The sequence below is a fragment of the Penicillium macrosclerotiorum genome (assembly GCF_028827735.1).
Source record: "Penicillium macrosclerotiorum strain IBT 26536 chromosome Unknown utg000002l_segment0_segment0, whole genome shotgun sequence".
Taxonomy (NCBI): domain Eukaryota; kingdom Fungi; phylum Ascomycota; class Eurotiomycetes; order Eurotiales; family Aspergillaceae; genus Penicillium; species Penicillium macrosclerotiorum.
The window spans coordinates 328,573-346,749 of record NW_026643082.1 but is presented as its reverse complement, the minus strand read 5'-3'; the positions used below and the strand labels follow the sequence as shown (position 1 = coordinate 346,749).

General features: G+C 48.4%; 7 protein-coding genes across 7 annotated transcripts; 5 read left to right on the top strand and 2 right to left on the bottom strand.

Moving 5' to 3' along the window:
* Positions 1-15: 15 nt before the first annotated feature.
* Positions 16-1,242, top strand: N7462_001284 (uncharacterized protein; the record flags this gene model as incomplete). Its single annotated transcript, XM_057073010.1, has 1 exon — positions 16-1,242. One exon carries the CDS (start codon positions 16-18, stop codon positions 1,240-1,242), a length of 1,227 nt encoding a protein of 408 aa, XP_056936651.1.
* Positions 1,243-2,130: 888 nt separating this feature from the next.
* N7462_001283 (uncharacterized protein) lies at positions 2,131-2,768 on the bottom strand (the record flags this gene model as incomplete). Its single annotated transcript, XM_057073009.1, has 4 exons — positions 2,131-2,144; positions 2,208-2,248; positions 2,306-2,444; positions 2,510-2,768. The coding sequence occupies 4 exons, from the start codon at positions 2,766-2,768 to the stop codon at positions 2,131-2,133; spliced, it is 453 nt and encodes a 150-aa protein (XP_056936650.1).
* A 2,206-nt stretch (positions 2,769-4,974) lies between these two features.
* Positions 4,975-5,620, bottom strand: N7462_001282 (uncharacterized protein; the record flags this gene model as incomplete). Its single annotated transcript, XM_057073008.1, has 2 exons — positions 4,975-5,240; positions 5,299-5,620. 2 exons carry the CDS (start codon positions 5,618-5,620, stop codon positions 4,975-4,977), a joined length of 588 nt encoding a protein of 195 aa, XP_056936649.1.
* A 722-nt stretch (positions 5,621-6,342) lies between these two features.
* N7462_001281 (uncharacterized protein) lies at positions 6,343-7,202 on the top strand (the record flags this gene model as incomplete). Its single annotated transcript, XM_057073007.1, has 2 exons — positions 6,343-6,350; positions 6,641-7,202. The coding sequence occupies 2 exons, from the start codon at positions 6,343-6,345 to the stop codon at positions 7,200-7,202; spliced, it is 570 nt and encodes a 189-aa protein (XP_056936648.1).
* Positions 7,203-8,053: 851 nt separating this feature from the next.
* Positions 8,054-9,695, top strand: N7462_001280 (L-lactate dehydrogenase (cytochrome); the record flags this gene model as incomplete). Its single annotated transcript, XM_057073006.1, has 3 exons — positions 8,054-8,159; positions 8,224-8,537; positions 8,619-9,695. 3 exons carry the CDS (start codon positions 8,054-8,056, stop codon positions 9,693-9,695), a joined length of 1,497 nt encoding a protein of 498 aa, XP_056936647.1.
* Positions 9,696-10,492: 797 nt separating this feature from the next.
* N7462_001279 (zinc-binding alcohol dehydrogenase family protein) lies at positions 10,493-11,700 on the top strand (the record flags this gene model as incomplete). The annotated part of the gene is made up of 4 exons (XM_057073005.1): positions 10,493-10,639; positions 10,702-10,823; positions 10,888-11,432; positions 11,486-11,700. 4 exons carry the CDS (start codon positions 10,493-10,495, stop codon positions 11,698-11,700), a joined length of 1,029 nt encoding a protein of 342 aa, XP_056936646.1.
* A 4,530-nt stretch (positions 11,701-16,230) lies between these two features.
* Positions 16,231-17,911, top strand: N7462_001278 (putative MFS monosaccharide transporter; the record flags this gene model as incomplete). The annotated part of the gene is made up of 2 exons (XM_057073004.1): positions 16,231-16,973; positions 17,077-17,911. 2 exons carry the CDS (start codon positions 16,231-16,233, stop codon positions 17,909-17,911), a joined length of 1,578 nt encoding a protein of 525 aa, XP_056936645.1.
* Positions 17,912-18,177: the final 266 nt, after the last annotated feature.

Here is an 18,177-nt window from a genome sequence, read left to right as displayed (position 1 = left end):
GTAGTGAATCCCCAAATGCAAAGACTGGTCGAGCCCATTGTGTCGCAGGCTATCAACATGTTCACCTCTGCATATGCCGGCGGTCTTTACTTCGATTATGTCCCAGTCATTTATTCCAAACAAACACACTCTCAATCGCTGGAGTCAAGCTTTAAAGCTGTAGCTTTGGCATATATGGCTAGCGAAACAAGAAATAAAGAAGCTTTACGGCTTGCTCGACAGGCGTACGGCGAGGCTCTGTCCCAAACAAATGCCTCTTTACAAGACACTCAAGTGGCCACAACATTGGAGACGTTGAGCTCTGTCTTGTTACTATCCTTGTTCGCTGTCATATCAGCAAATTCTGCCGGAGAGATCCAGGGGGCCTGGACCAACCATGTTCAGGGGGCTTTTGCAATTTTATCTCAGACACCACCAGAAACTTTCAACAGCCGCCCGGGTCAGGATATCCTCAGTCACATAACTTCTCTTGTACAAATCGACTGCATACAACGAGAGGTTCCATTTCCTCCACAACTGCGGTCGCTTTATTCAGCATCCTGGTTGAATCAAGGCCCCCAGGAGCAATTTTGGGCTGTGGTGGAGCAGGTCGCAGATGTCAACTCACGAATCAATGAGCAGGATATATCTTACCTTTACCTATCAAAGTTATGGAGTATAGATTCAAAGATACAATCCTTACTCAGCTCTATGCCAGATGCCTATGGTGGTAGCTTCGCCTTCGAAGCCACCATGAGTCAAGAATGGACCCGCGGAACTGAGGATCTTGACACCGCTATTCCGTTTCATAAGTTTACTCATTTCCGGTGTGCCCAGACTTGGAATATCTTGCGAATGCTACGATTGTTCAATTTGAATCTCATTCTGTCTGCCACGGATCTTTATCTGGAACAAAGGCCGAATATCTCTCAAGATATCATGGAGTCCTTAAAATTTTCGATCTCGAATCACCGCCACGTGTCTCGACAGACCGTGGTAGACATATGTGCCACTATTCCGGATATTCTAAGATCAAATAGTCAAGCAATAGAAAGGTGCTCGCACGTGCAGAACTCTACATGGGCACGTTCTCTATTGTGGCCTCTGTGCATTGCCCGGGAATCCGTGGGGTGCACGCAGAAGTTGAGGGAATATATAGATGGGCAGATCCAAACCATCCAAGCAGCGACCGGTTTACCTGTCTTGATAAACAAAAAAAGCCTGAGCTCATCTTCCGAGCCTACCGCATTGATAAAATGGTGAGAGGAACCCTGAATTTGATTATATATCTAAGGCACTAATAGTCTCCTTTAGGATACATGTCACATTTCTATGTTAAGATGAAGGACACTGATCTTTTAACCTGTCACTGTGTTCAATGATATCGCCGCATTCTAGTATGTTGATGAGCAAAATAAATTCCTTTGGTCTCGAGAGTCGAATAAGACCAGTGCAGTAACACTACATGTGAGCCCACTTGATCTGAGGCAAAAATAACTGAGTTCTTCTGGAAGCTTCCTGTGGTATGAATTATCTTTGGTAGCTTATTATACTACTTATATTACCTTGATACTGGGCCTTTGAATAGTGGCCTCTGCTCTTAAAGACTTAGTCCCGATAAGTTGTGAGATCTATGAGGAGCTAGGACGCCAGACATGTTGTTTCTAGTTTCCTCCTATAGTTCAAACTTAACCGGAGAACTGGGCAATCGCTCCCTCTCCCGTACCCTATGACATATGTGCAGAGAGCGGTGCACGTCAAAACTATCAAAAGAGCTCCAATCATTATCCACCTCAATTCATGCGCATGCTCCGCTATTCTGCATTTAACCCTTACCAAAGTTTTACGTAGCAACCTGGCTAGACACGTACCTAGTCTACATACATTTCAAGAAGAAATAAAAGAAAGGAGTAAATATTTTATAAGAGATATTTTAAGCCTAATTAAGAATACCCCTTGGGAAAACACTGCTCGCGTGTGAGAAAAGTAGAACAAAATTCAAAAAAGAATTTGGCAGCGATAGAAAAGAACATCATAGACAGCAATCCACATATAGCAACTCAACAAAAAGCAATCCATCCAAACTGAAATACAAAATGAAGTCAAGGTACCGAGCATTGACTGTAGTTGAAACAGATACCCATCAAAACCCTACTGTAGTAGAGCTGCAAACCAATTCTAGCAATCGGTCCAGGTAAAAGAATTGCAATCCCAGCCGTTATGCTTACTAGATTCCGTAGTGCACACAACGGTGACATTCCAAGCATAGCTATAGAGTGTCAGCTTTAATCTATCTCGTTTGATGCTTCATTTGCAAGTAACTTACCAGTTCCCACCATCATTGCAGTAGTTTACTGGCAAAGTATGGTTGTTCATTTTAGCGTCTGAATCATACACAATATAGTCGCCGCTTCCCCTATTGTCTGTCCAATCATAATGCAAAGTCGTGCCCTTGTGTTCACAGACTGACGCTGAGTTAGTATACAAGCTGACTGCAGAAGCCATAAAGTCATAGATCACATTAACTTACCATAGCGGTTCACAACTTCACCATCTGCATAGACATTTTCTTTAGACGGCCCAAGGTATTTAGAGCCTTTTTCGATGTTGCCGCTGCATACTGTGTTACCTGTGTCCACTACCTTCATCGTCCCATATGCACCATCTACGCTCTTATACTTGATATCACCAGTGATCTTAACGCATGCTTCCGCGCAACCTGCAACAGGAGTTAAGAGATTGACCGAAAGGAGGGCCGTGGCTAAGGCTTTGAGACCAAAAGAGATCATTTTGGTTAGTGAATAAGGCAAGGCCTTCAAGTTCTGTTCGAGGAAATTTCTTGAATGGTTGTGCTTGAAGGATATTTCTCACTCACTTAGAAAGCGAACATTTTCCATTTTATACATAACTGTCTCCCTGGAATCTTTGAAACTCAAGGTATATTTTTTGAATGATAAAGGCTTCCGCATAAGGCCGATAACAGACCACGGCCCACAACAAGAGGAGCTTTGGCGGCTATGATTGTTTAACGGTTCTATTTAAAGGAGTTGTTTGGATTTTCTTCCATGTATTGAAGAGCCAGTTTCATGTTTCATCCTATCTATAGATAAGTTGATTATTTTGGCTTGTGAATTGTTGGGACCATTAATCTTCTTACAAACTGGAGACAACCTAAGCACTTCATAACGCTTTATAGTCTAGGAAATAATTCTGTGCTGCAGATTGTCTATACCAAGACTTGATCAAGTCTTTTGATTATTGCAGCACGGATCTCCGAGATTCGTGAACAGCGCAGATATCATGGCACGTTGGGTTCGGTGTCATCAGCCAGAATCGGACAATCGGGCTTATAGATCAGAAGGTCCCAGTCCCCAAGGAAATTTGCTTACTAAAATTATATTTAACCCAGTATACGCGCTGGGGTGGGGTAAGCGAAGCTTCCAGCGAGGCGAGAGGGGCACCGAAAATATGACAAAGTGCTTTGTTCGTTGACTCAGTCAGTCAAGCAGTAATGGGTTGCCTCCCCCGACTCGGGAGCCGAAATCAATCCTCGTCAGATGCAGTTCTCTTTTTATGAGAACAAACATGAGCTATTCCTGTTCTCACATTACCCAGTGTTGATAGCAGTTGTCTGGCGCTTTTCCCAGCCAAGACTCTGACGCTTTCCCAGTCAAGACGTTTCAGCGAGGAGACTACTAGTGAGCAATGAAAGAGAAATGGGAGGCTAAAGGGTACTACCACGTATACCTGATCCATGGACTCGTGGCCCTATATTTTAGAACATATGGTTGAAATACCTAGCCATCCACTTTTATCCTAGGAAACTATTATCTATACCACTCACTAAAGCTCAAGCTTGTGACTTCCGCGGTCACGCCTATCTGCGACACGCTAGAGTAGGACACATCCTCGACTTTGTCATACAGTTGGCCATGGTGAACTAGAGGATTAAAAGCGATCAGGATGAGCCGAACTGTATTGAAGGATCATTTCAGCCGAACCTGCCAGCATCGTAGGCGCCGGCAACCATGATAGTTGGTTAGTTGGTGGAGCCGCAAAAGCCGCGCGTTCGGGTTGGGAAGGCGGTCCGAATGCCGGCTTAGTTCTGTCGGTATCGGTAAAGTATCCATAAATGCAGTAGGGGCTAGTCGAGAAAATGGTGTCGCTATATTAGGATACGGTATAGGCTAGGAAAGGTGGGATCCAATGGATCGTGATGCTGAATCTGATGATGTCTAACTTAGAAACTATCTGGCAGGGAGTGTTGAACACCTCCTGCCTCGCTGACTAGCATGTTACGGCACTGAGTCCCGAGTCTACCCAGGATACCACACAAATCTAGCGTTGAAACGGGTATACGTGACCGGGCGGGTAGCAAGCGAGGTTGGTCCTAAATGGCGAGTGTTGGAAGTGCCGGGATGCTTGTTGGATCCCCCGCCGAAGGCTTCGGCTTAAGATCACTTAACATTTCAGGCCACAGTGCACTGTGTTCCCCCTCTGCTTCCTTTTATAGAAATCATGGATTCCCCCTATCCCGGAACATCGGCCTGTCGCCCAGGGTTTCACTCAGTGGAGTTTGAAACGATAGAATGGGCGCGAAGAAGTAGTAACATGTCTTTTCGCATTCCGAACACTCCTTGAAAATGCGCCCCCCACGCCTTTGACCTCGCAGCTTCAATATAGGTGTTGAGGTCGGAATATTGCTGGCTCGTGTTAGAACCCGACAGCCATGGCGATTCTTCCGATGCTGAAGATGAATGTTCGGCGCTTTATAATTTGGTGCCAATGTAATGCGAGCATGAGTGTCGAGACAGTGTGCGCCAACAATCGAGATAGGTTATATATGGTTTAATAGAGACGAAAAAACTAGATCTGCTACTAATACTGCCTACTGGTGGTGTTATTTTCAAAGCGATTATTAAGTTCTAATCGGGCTCGCTCCGCGTCGATTGGACGTAGGGTAGCACTGGTAAAAGTACATTGAATTGTGCTTGATTAGAAAGCGATTGATCGGATAAATAATACGTAATATCTATCTTTTGGCAAAGAGTAAAAGTCCTCTTCCGCTACAGACTCGTCGCCACAGAAAAAAATGCTGCTCATCTTCTCAGCCTCTTCATATCTCTCTTCCAGCAGCATAGTGACAAGGTCGTCGCGTTTCTTCTCCATCGTCTTATGAGGGAAGCTTGTCCAAGCGTTCCTGAGTAGGATAGAAGCTGCTCTATCCAAGACCTGTAGTGACCTGTAGCATTTTTGTTGGTCTAAAATATATCAGCGATTGAAGATTGACAGAAAATTAGGGGAATATGTGAGTAAGACCGAGACTATTCATATTATCCGGGCTAAGTCCATATAGAGTGTGAAATGATCCCCATTCGGTGCTACTTTTCTTGTAGCGTTCAGTGACGACCATAGCATCCGAACGTACATCGCCGCCGTAGATGATATCCTTGTCTATTCTGCTGATTTCCTGCTTCCGACGTTCTGTATCTTTATTGAGCGCATCTCGTACCCATTTAGAGATTGCCCTTTGACGGATATCGAGATGGCTCTGGCGATGAGCTTCAAGCTTCTCGATCTTGTTGGTCATGCTGCCATAATCAGATTTGAGCTTCTCGATCTTTTCACTAATAGCACGCATCTCCGCAAGAAAGCCGAAGCCGCCTTCGTTAGCGGCTATTCTCTATTCACTATCGTATTGGAGCGAAAGCACCTCCCTGACCATTTTATCTATACAGGCTTCAAGGGGATTTTTCTTATCCTTGACTGAACTATAATAAGCGATGTGGGTATGAGTCTGTAGGATAAACCAATGATTTAAATCTGTAATGTGAAGGGAGGTAGATGCGAAATGACTTTACTATTCCTTGTAGGTTAGAGTTCGGATTAGTTATTAGACTTTTCGGGAGAGTGAGGTGTTAGTAGGAAGTGAGAGAAGAGGGCGAGGGTAGTGGGCGACAGATTGCTCTTAGTTATATGCTGGCAGCGGTAGGAGTATATAATAGATGAATAAAATGTGTCAAGGGTAATAAGTTAAAATAGTAGAGGTAGCAGGTGAAAGGTGTGTAGTAAGGAGTAAAAGATATTATAAAGGTGAAGTGAGAGTGAAGTGAGAGTGAAGTAAGGGTGAAGTAAGAGAAATATAACAGAGATAATAATTATTACGAGTAGGAGTAGTAATAAGAAGCTGTGTTCTGGGAAGATATAAAGGTGAAGTTCTATCTACTATGAGCGAATAATGATAAGCTATTGATGACGATACTGTCACGTGGTAACAAGGAGGTGAAATAATATAGGAGGGATACATAACATCATTGAAACGAGAATTTATCGCGAGGCATACACCTCAAGCAGGTCGGGGCGATGGCTAAGTACGTCTGCCTCTATATACCATTCGTCCTTTCCGTCAACAGCGGTCGAGCCTGTCATGTTCCTTAGCCGTCTCCTAACACCGGCCGAGAAGAACTATTAGTCAACCGCGTCGTGCTTAGTCTGGGCTATACGCAAGACGCGACATATAATCGAAGCAGCACCCGAAAGCCTGCTTCCGGTTATCTATACCGATCATACCGCCACTATTAATCTTGCTACCTCCCTATCCTCTACCTCCCTGGACCGACTGAACCTGCGTCTAGTGAGGGCTTCGCAATATATCTAGCAGTTTCGTCTACTTATTCTCTACCGCTCTGGTAAGACGAACTGTTTCGCCGACCGCACTCTCTCGCCTGCCGTCTATCGGAAAATCGGTCCCCCGCGACGACGAAGATCTGGACGCTCTTCATGCGGATACACGGGACTTGCCCGATAAGGCTTACCCCTTTCTCACGTCCGCAGTCGCACTGAAGGACGATTTCAAAGCTCGCGCGTTTGACGGGTATAAGACCGACCTACGATGGTCAAGGGTTATCGACGACCTAGAGCGCGTGGCGTGCGAGCCTGACCTAGTCAAGCTTACCCCGCTGAATGAGCTTGACGAGGGACTACTGTACGCTACCCAACAAAGCGGGGAATACTGGCTGTGTATTCCTGCTATTATCGAGCCCGAGATCCTTCGTATGGCACACGGTGAGGGACACCTAGGCATAAGCTGCGGGGCTATGTTCTACATAGGGGCGTTAAGAAATTACACACCTTTGTACAGAACTGCGATGATTACCACTCTCTCTGCACAGATATCAGGCCCAAGCACCAAGTCAAATTGTACAATTGGCTCCATCCAGTAGAAGCACGACTCAAACTTAGAGGATAAAGGCAACCTGGAATTCACACTTGGCATAAGATGAGCTATAAGATATATGGCATCACGCGATTTACGCTACCAAGATGGGAATCTACAATCACAAAGTGTTGAATGCAAGATATGCGCAACTATATCCGCTGAGAGGGATCAATGACTCGAGATACGGGCTCGCGAAGGACTCGAGAAGCATTCAGGCATGAGAAATGTTCGGGGCCAGCTGTGATATCCAGACAGCCTTCTTACACTTGGGATAGCCATGGTGAAGAGAATATGCAGCAGGCGACGACGGTCACCGACCATCGGGGAAAGCTGCCAAAGAGCTCGGCACAAGAAGCCCCGGGTTGCCGAGCGCGTAATAATGCGAGGCGCGTGACTGGCCGGTTTGGGCCGAGGCGTCCCCGGGCGGTGAGGAGCGGCACATTCTCATTCTCATGGGCTCTCGAGTCCAACAGCCCCGGATTGTCTGTACTATTTGACACCTTATTGCACCATTTGGGCGTCTTTGGAATACATTTCGCTTATTCTGACGGAGAAGAGAATATAGACCGATCGAAATAACCGCGCTGACCCCGGCCTCCAATCCCTGGCCCTTGCTCTTCCCGGTGGGGGAATACTCGATCATATCGAGTCGACACACCCGAGTCGGCCGAGAGGCTCCCCGCAACTTTTCCCCCGGACTCCATTAGCCCGAGTTACTTGAGCAGCAACTTTTTCCCTCGCAATTACCATTTCCATTCCTTCGTGAAGCCCTTCATCGATTTCGCACTGTACTGTAGATCACTCTGCATGCAATAATCTCTTCTTCGGCGTCTTACCCCTCTCTCTACACACACCATGAGCCAGAAGTTGACGGGTGCTGCCGTCGCGGAGCACAATTCCAAGGACTCCTGCTGGGTCATTGTGCACGGCAAGGCATATGATGTGACCGAGTTTCTTCCAGGTAACACGATTTATCAGCCTCAATTCTATGCTTGTGTGTTTCTGTCGATTAACCACGCCCCTAGAACATCCCGGTGGTCAGAAAATCATCCTCAAGTACGCTGGTAAGGATGCGACCGAGGAATTCGACCCGATCCACCCGCCCGATACTCTCGACAAGTTCCTCGACAAGTCCAAACACCTGGGTGAAGTAGACATGAATACCGTGCAGCAGGAGGAGAAGGCATTCGACCCCGAGGAGGCGGACCGCCAGGAGCGCATTAAGCTCATGCCCCCGCTCGCCGCATGCTACAACCTAATGGACTTTGAGGCAGTCGCACGGCAGGTCATGAAGAAGACTGCTTGGGCCTACTACTCTAGCGGCGCGGATGATGAAATTGTGCGTGGACATAAGAACTGCCTTTAAGCTGCTCTCACGAACCGAGTCAAGGAGTCAATCGCTAACACATGGCATCTCTAGACCATGCGTGAGAATCACGCTGCCTTCCACAAGATCTGGTTCCGGCCCCGCATTCTGGTCGACGTCGAGAATATCGACATGTCCACCACCATGCTCGGGACCCCTGTTTCGATTCCATTTTATGTGACCGCCACCGCGCTGGGCAAGCTCGGCCACCCCGAGGGCGAAGTGGTGCTCACGAAAGCTGCGCACCAGCACGACGTGGTACAGATGATCCCGACTCTCGCCTCCTGCTCGTTCGATGAGATTGTCGATGCCAAGCAGGGAGACCAGGTGCAGTGGCTGCAGTTGTACGTGAACAAGGATCGCGAGATCACCCGCAAGATCGTCGAACATGCCGAGAAGCGCGGGTGCAAGGGCCTCTTCATCACCGTCGATGCGCCTCAACTCGGCCGCCGCGAAAAGGACATGCGATCCAAGTTCTCCGACGCCGGTTCAAACGTTCAGTCTAACGACGACTCAGTCGACCGCTCTCAGGGCGCAGCCCGCGCCATCTCCTCGTTCATTGACCCGGCCCTGTCTTGGAAAGACATTCCCTGGTTCCGATCCATCACGAATATGCCCATTGTGCTGAAGGGTGTGCAGTGCGTCGAGGACGTACTACGCGCCGTGGAAGCCGGCGTTGACGGTGTCGTCCTTTCCAACCACGGTGGACGGCAGCTCGAGACTGCGCGCTCGGGCATCGAAGTCTTGGCCGAGGTCATGCCAGCACTCCGCGAGCGCGGGTGGGAGAAGCGTATCGAAGTGTACGTGGACGGCGGCGTGCGCCGAGCCACAGATATCCTGAAGGCACTGTGTCTGGGAGCCAAGGGCGTCGGCATCGGCCGGCCGTTCCTATACGCAATGTCGTCCTACGGGCTGGATGGTGTCAACCGCGCCATGCAGCTACTCAAGGATGAAATGGAGATGAACATGCGCTTGATTGGCGCAACTCGCATCGAGGAACTCAATCCCAGTCTGCTGGATACCCGCGGCTTGTTGGGCGGCCACTCCGGCGTGGCCCCGTCAGATACACTTGCCCTCCGTGCTTATGACCCACTCGAGGCGCCGCGTTTCAACGAGAAGGCGAAGTTGTAGGATGATTGAGTTTCTCTTGTTTTGTCTCCTTTTCTGTGTTGATATTTTGGCTCTGGGCCGAGTGCTACTGCCCGTGTTAGCTAGATCTGCGTTTGTTTTCGAGTGCTGCCCTGTGATGCATATATATATACCCATGTCTTGTGTAAGGGCATCGAGTGTCATGATAGAGAATAATGAAATACGATCATGATCAAAAGTTCAACAGACTATACTCTTAGCGTGGTGTCAGCAAACATTATAGATGTGGCTATAGGAAATGCAGAGTAGCATCCAGGGTGGAAACTTTCCCGGGTTCAAGTCAATCCCCTCGAAGTCGAACCGTAAGTGAGAGAATTGGGGTCCAGAACGTGAAGAGGTTAGTCCAATATTCCCGATTCGACCGAGGGCAAGAAAAGACACCTATGAAAATTCTGAACGGCAGATCTAGATTTCATTAGGTTCTATTCTCTTTCCCTTCTGCTGCCTACTTTGTGCTCGCACTCGATTTCCCCTTTGGTGTTAGTTGGTGGAAAGGCAGGCGGGCAGGGGAGAGTTGACATGCTGATAAATTGCTCAAGCGATATGGCCCCAAAATTTGCCAATCGCTCACCGTGATTATCAATATTGTTTGAAATGTACATAATGATGATTTGAAATCTGATGATTATAGAAGATATTAAGGTATAAAAGACTGCATGCCTTCCCAATGTCTCGGCCCAGAATTAACTTGCTATCTAGCGTGTGTATACACAGTCTATTGTCTCGCCGACTTCTTCAACCCAAACCCTTCACCTTCCCTCATCTCAAGTCTTAAAAACATGTCACCCTTTGTCAATGAAGCAGCATGGATCCCGAGTCCTAACACAAGACCCCTTCAGCTTGGCCCGGGTCCAACGCCAGATCCCGCGGAGAATGAAGTGGTAATCAAAGTAGCCTATGCCGCTGTAAATCCAGTCGACTGGAAGGTGAAATATCATATTCCGTCGCTATGGTTGGCCTTCACAATTATTAGGCTCACTGCCTCTAGGTTCAAGATTTTCCCGGTATACCGCTTCCATACCCTTTCATCTTCGGAACAGATGTCGCGGGTACGGTTGCACAGGTAGGCTCGCAAGTCACCCGGTTTCATTTGGGCCAAAGAGTGATCGGGTAAATCTTTTGTTTCATGCTATCAAGCACCTGAAATGTTCCCTAATTCTGAAATCTTCCCTAGACACTGCGATGGATTTCATACGAAGAAAGCAACCAACGCTGCATATCAACTCTACAGTACCTGCAATGAAATTCTAGTTTCTCCAGTTCCGGAGTCTTTGCCCTTGGCCAATGCTGCAGTACTTCCCATCGCGGTAGATACAGCCGCCACAGCACTTTATGCCCACCTTAAGCTGCCACTTCCAACTTTAGCTCCCAAGCCCATAGGAAAAAGGATTCTTATTTGGGGAGGAAGCTCCTCTGTTGGTACTGCGGCAATTCAGCTTGCAGTTGCATCTGGTCTGGAGGTCGTGACCACAGCCAGCAGTGCAAATCATGAACTTATGAAATCCCTTGGGGCCACTCATGTTTTCAACTACAAAGATCCAGATACTGTGAACAACCTTACCGCTCTATTGAAGCCACAGGATTATGTTGTCGATTGCATTAGCACGAAGGACACACAAGTGACTTGTGGTGAGATTCTCGGGAAGGTTGGAGGAGGACTGCTCCCAGTCATGACTATACCCGAGGAAACTCTTCCAGACAACGTGCAGTCGTCATTTGGTAAGATTCCCTAGATTATCTAGTCATATAAGTACGTACTGATACACTCAAAGTCATCTGCTTGGATATTGAGACCAAGTTTCCACACCTTGGCGAGGCTATCTGGCATGATTTTATTCCTCGTGCATTGGCTGCTGGGAGTTTTCAGGCAAAGCCGGATCCTCAGATAGTTTATGGTGGACTGTCAAAGGTCCAAGAGGCTATTGATCTGCAGAGGAAAGGTGTTTCGGCAAGGAAGGTCGTTGTTGAAATTTCTCCGGAGGATTGAACCTAACTCATTTAGCTTAATGTAGCCTAAATTGTAGCGTGAAGGAAATTTCGATGCTCTCTCTTGCGGAAGCAAGAGCTATATAAACACCAGCCTATACAAAACCAATGTCAACTAAAACAAACAACATTTTGCCGTACAGAATTGGTCTAAAAAGATCGGAAATATTGTAAGAAGATACCTGTAGCCAGCTCGAATGTTGCTGAAATTGGGTTTTTTCTGGTACTAAAATGATTGTACTGAATAGCAGTGTCTCCACACACCTACACCGCTTCCGCGTAGTAGCAGTAGTAGTAGTAGTAGTAGTAGTAGTAGTAGTAGTAGTAGTAGTAGTAGTAGTAGTAGTAGTAGTAGTAGATATAACGTTTCTAGACCTTCCTTCGCCCAGTTGAAAGCTGCATTCATCAAAGTTATAGACGTGTAGGCGTAGTCTTCTTAATAGTTTAGGCTAGTAGATCGTACTAGTGCTGTAATACTGCTAGATCTTCTGCTAGAATTCGCTTTTATTCCTTCGTATACTACTTAGTAGGCCCTAATTGAAGATTTTTAGGAAGCCTATTAATAAAGCGGTACGCCTATATCTTACTAACCGTCGGCTTCCCGACGCGTTAGCATACACGATTCGCCCACGCCTCTAGTATCCTAGGAGTGATAGGCATATAGGAATCGTTTATATATTGGATCCAGCGAATCAAGGCTTCTTCTTGATAGGCTTCGAGAGTGTATTTAGCACTGCGTTTAGCAGTAGTAGACACTGTTTTCTTGTTTACACGATTGTACAACGTACGCCTAGGAACACCAAAATCCCGTGCTAAACGCGTAATATTCGGCTTCTCTATACGTGATGCAGCTAGGCAGGCCTCAGCCATACGAGATTTATCGAATTTAGGCATATTTTGATGATAGTATTGTATAGGGAAGCAAAAAATAGGGTAATTGGAAAAGTTGGAAATTCTTAGGTGGTTTGGAAATGTTGGGTGGCGCACCTACAACCCGATCCCATATTAAGCTTCACGTACAGCCAGGGTTCCCATTGTTCTAGCGACGAACATCGAGCTACCATGGCCGGCATCAGATTATAATGTTCGGGATCGACGGGTCAACCCTTGGGATTGCCCTGGTCCCCAGATACAACATTGATTGACCTTACTCATCGTTGCCGAACTGCCCGATTGTTGTCACTTGCGACCGAGGCATCGCCCCTCGTCAAGCCCTTTATCTTTCTATGCAGCATCCTAAGGACCCAGATGTCTCTCGACACCGCTTCTTGCGAGACTAGTCCGAGATTTATGAATCAAATCCATGCCTGCAAAAATCGAGAATCGATTGCACGAGCGTCACCGCGCGTGGCGATGCGGATTCCAAATCTCCATCCCGCGAATGCATTTTCCCCGCGCTAGTTTCATGGTGTTCACCGTGTCCATGGTCAGACTTTCTTTATTTGTATTTCCCGGTCACTTGAATTCAGATTCCCCGGCGAGTACGTTTTCATCGAATCCAATCCGAGACAAATAGGCTGCAGTCTTTGTTGGTGCATGTCTGCCATGGATGACGTTGTACTGTAGGATCGACGGGCGGGTCCCGGAATAACAGGGCACACTGAGAATGACATCCTTTTCCCCAACAACGTTCACTTGAAAGAGCCTTGGCTGCCATGAGTGCTGTCATCCGTTTTACCCCTCGTTGAATGCACATTTGGGGCTGTGTTGGGCGCAAGATAACGGAGAAATGACCCCCAGGTGCACACCCCGGACAGGTACCGTAGCCACCAGCATGGACACAGCCTGCATCATGATAAATGCCCTATTTTATCTGTGTATCCGAAGAGGGTCCGACTAGTGCTATTGTAACTCCGAGTCCTCTTACCGAGCGAGCAAGATTTGCATACGACACGCAATAATAATTGGGGAGATCTGCCGAGCACGAACTACCTCCGCCACGCCATGGGAAAATTCAACTCCACGCCCGGTAGAGTTCTAACTAGCCCCAGGATATACAACAGTTGGAACAACCAGGAGAGTGTTCCAGTTGGCCCCGTAGAAACCTTCGAGAACAAAAATCACCCGTCTGGTCAGTGGTTCGGCGACATCATCGGGCGGAGACCTGACGTCGGCTTTCCACCGGGCGCGCTGAACGGATCTGGTGCAGATGCACCACTTTTCTACTCCTCCATAAGCGGGTCCTCAAATGACGTGGGTCGTCGACTCGGAGAGGGAACGTAGGATACTCTTGATTTTATCTTCATTTTATTCTTTCTTTTTTTTCGTCTGAATTGCATTTCGGTGCCACTGCTTGCTTGACACGCACGCGTTCGGTCCAAGCCTCGATCGGGATGAGCATCAAAATATGGTTGGAGAGGTACAACATCGTTCGCTCCCAATATTCGGTATTCCATCTGTTTCCCAAAGATTTTTGAAATCAAACTAGGAAACGCAAAATGACAATAGTAAGAACTTGTTATTTAGAAACGCCAACCACCGAAGAAAACAATTACGATAAATGAAATACCGTATGAATGATTAACCTAATAACTCAACAGATGTACTAGAATAGCCCTGGCTCTCAGGCAGTGATTAAAGCACCGGTCGTCTATCATATCCAAGCCAAATGAATTATATTCATGCCCTGGGGGAATAGGTACCAGTGAGCCAGCCCTCGTCTGATCTCCACTTTAAATTTGCGAGTATCACTGGGGGTAGTTGCAACTATCCCTGACTTTGAGCCGCCTTCTCGTGTCGACTAGAAACGAAATATTAGATAGCAATAAACATTATCAACAGTAATCGCCTGCCATGTCTTTCTAAGGGCTCTTGATCCCAAACAATCGAATACGGGATACTTTGATGGGCCATTAACGCATTCGCATCCTGGAACATGCAGAACGTTAGTGCACATTCTACTCCCAACGGGGGCCACGGACGGCCCAATAAATCGGGGCCGAACGCCCCACTGATCCGCTGGGAGGGACCGCTAGTTTGCGCACGGCGCATTCTTACATCATCGCCCATTTTCCCATTTCCTGCGCCAGCCGGAGGACCGGCCCCCTTTCGGAGGTTGCGGTGACGGCTTCCCGAGTCAAGTTAGAGCCCATATCCCGATAGAGTGGACAAGACAGGACCCGCCTTTTCTCGTCTCTCTTAATCTTTGCGCACGTTGACGAGATGTTTGGCCAAGCGCCCGCGTTATAGAAAATAGTCTCAAGGATCTGTTTTGCATCTTGGGCTGTCCTAGCACGAATCTGCCCGGGGACAGAATTTGCCATCGACTAAGCATAGTTGAGTAATGAATATTGTTCGACGAGGTGAAACAGAAAAATTATACGTGGACCAAGCGAGTAGGAGCTGAATGCTCATATGGTTTGGCCATGTATGTTATATTGTAAGGTCCAGTTTGTGTTATGCTTCACCGACACCACACATCTTGTAAGTTGATGTTTTTTTTTCAGTGAGTTTATTTTTCCTCGGCATGATTGCTTATTGTTCTCATCTGGAAAGTTCTTGAATCGGCCAGTAGGAATGCTGATTTTGATTATCGGCATGCTGCCTAAAGATCTACCCACGCATGCATATTCTGTCCATAGAGGGAAGGACTAGCGGAACCCTCGCCTCAGAGAGGACATAGCAACACCCAGGCGAGGCAATCATCTACTGAGTGATTCTCACTATTACCACGCAGAACAGTCTCCAATAGTTCGTATCTGTGCGATATGGGTGGCCACTCGCGGCGCGTATTCTCCAACCACGGGCGTCGCAAGGCCTCATACATTTATGTAACAGCCATGCGCGGAAATATTTGAGTTCGACCCGTATCCAACCGAGCCTTGCCAATCATAATATCGCATAAAATCCTACTTTTCGAGAAATGGAACACCAATTGTCGGCGGTAAGATGTTCGGCCTTGATGTCATCAGGGACGCAAGCCATCCCGAGGTACCGGGCGGGGCAGTCGAGAAATGCTTAATCCATTCATTATTGATGCATCCGGAAGCTTGGTTCCACCTCGGCGGAGCCCCCATTCGGCGGACCAGCGCTGCCGCAAGTGTGGGTTAAGCGGAGTCTCGGATCGAAAAGTTGCGCGGTTTGCTTGTTGGTTGCGAGTCGCTGGCACAGGCGTGAATTCTTATGCGCGCACACGGAATAACGATACCCACATCGTGGTAAAGCGCCTCGGTAGATGGATGGTCGGAGAGTTGGAGATGATGCCAGGCTCCACGATTGCATCTCGTTGCCACTTTGGGGCGAGGGCGTGGGTTGCGGGTGAGATCGTTCTATTGAAATATCTGCCCCCCTCGTCCCCCCCTTGCTCCCCCCAGGTTTCTGTTTTTCTTTTCTAATCTTCTCCGCGTGTTTTTTGTGGGCTGCATTCCTTGATCTTAGGCCCCTCGACACTTCAATTCATTTCTCTCTCCGTCGAGATCTATCACTAGGCGACATCACTATATTGCGCCTCTGCCGGAATCAATTGTCCTTGTAACCGCCTTATACGTCTATACGTCCTGACAACGACGATAAAAGGCTTTATTCAATCATCATGGCGCCCAGTTTTGCTGGCCTGTCCGGCAGGCCCCTGTCGTTGACAGTGTCTACGATCGCCACCATGGGCTTCCTGCTGTTCGGTTACGATCAGGGTGTGATGTCCGGTATCATCGATGCCGACGCCTTCACCAGTGTGTTCACGGCCGCCGAGGGCGACAGCACTATGCAAGCCTTGATCACTGCCGTCTACGAACTGGGATGTTTGTTCGGTGCCATCTTCGCGCTGTTCGCTGGTGATCGCATTGGCCGTCGTTGGATGATCATTGCCGGTGCGTTTATTATGATCATCGGTGTTATTATCCAGGTTACCTCTTTCCCTGGTCACATCCCTCTGCTCCAGTTCATGTTCGGCCGTGTCATCACGGGTATCGGCAACGGTATGAACACTTCTACCATCCCGACATACCAGGCTGAGTGCTCCCGCACCAGCAACCGTGGTCTGCTCATCTGTATCGAGGGTGGTATTATTGCCATCGGTACGATGATCGCCTACTGGATTGACTTTGGTGCTTCGTACGGGCCGGACGACCTCGTCTGGCGTTTCCCGATTGCCTTCCAGATTGTCTTCGGTATCTTGATCATCGTTGGCATGTGGCATCTTCCCGACTCTCCCCGCTTCCTCATCTCCAAGGGCAAGGTCCACGAGGGTGAGTATGTGTTGGCTGCTCTGGCGGGCAAGGAGATCGACGATCATGAAACCCAGATCCAGAAGCAGCTGGTCATTGAGTCTATTGAGGCGTATGTCATTATTGATACCCCCTCCCCCGGTCCCTGTCCTCCCCTCTCAACCCTTTGATATCGTTATATACGTATATGCTAATTTTTTAATCTGATTTTCCAGTGCCGGTGCTGCCGCTGGTGCAAGCTATTCGGACCTCCTAACTGGCGGCAAGACCCAGCACTTCCGCCGTATGATTATCGGATCCTCTTCTCAGATTGCCCAGCAACTATCAGGCTGCAACGCGGTCATCTACTACCTGCCCGTCCTGCTGCGCCAGTCCCTCGGTCAAAGCCACTTCATGTCGATGTTGATTGGCGGTGTTAACATGATCGTCTACGCCATCTTCGCGACCTTCTCCTGGTTCTTCATCGAGCGGATCGGTCGCCGCAAGCTTTTCATCGGCGGCATGACCGGCCAGATGGTCTCGATGATCATCGTCTTCGGCTGTCTGATTCCCGGCGAAAACGGCCCGTCCAAGGGTGCCGTATTTGGCCTGTTCCTGTACATGGCCTTCTTTGGTGCCGCCATGCTCCCGCTGCCCTGGCTGTACCCGGCCGAGCTGTCGCCCATCCGCACTCGTGCGAAGGCCAATGCCGTCTCCACTTGCTCCAACTGGCTGTTCAACTTCACCGTCGTCATGATCACCCCAGTCATGGTCTCCCATATCGGCTGGCGCACCTACCTGTTCTTTGCCATCATGAATGCCGTCTTCATCCCGCCCATGTACTTCTTCTACCCCGAGACCGCCGGTCGCTCCCTCGAGGAAATTGATATCATCTTCGCCAAGGGCTACTGCGAGAACATGAGCTATGTCCGGGCGGCCCGTGAGCTACCCAAGCTGAGTGACGAGGAGATTGAGCAGAAGGCCGTGGAATATGGCTTCAGCCCCGGCGGCAACCCCGACCCCGAGAAAGGCGAGGTCCCTCCTAGCTCTGATGAGCAGCTTGAGAAATAACGGGTGTCAAAAAGTGTGGTGCCAGTGGCAAGTTATGCCGTTGCAAGTCATCGCTCCTGACCATCCTTTTTGACCTATTTTATGTCCATGTTGGAATGTGACGTCGGACGCTGCCAGGGCTCCTGGGATGTTATCAGTTGTGTTGGAGTCCACACTGATTGGGTGCTGGGCCTGCAACCCCCTTGTCGGCACACGTCATCGCCCGTTGTTTTGTCTCATTTTCTTACCTCCCTTACATTTTCTTGTTGGACCGCGTTTATCTCTTT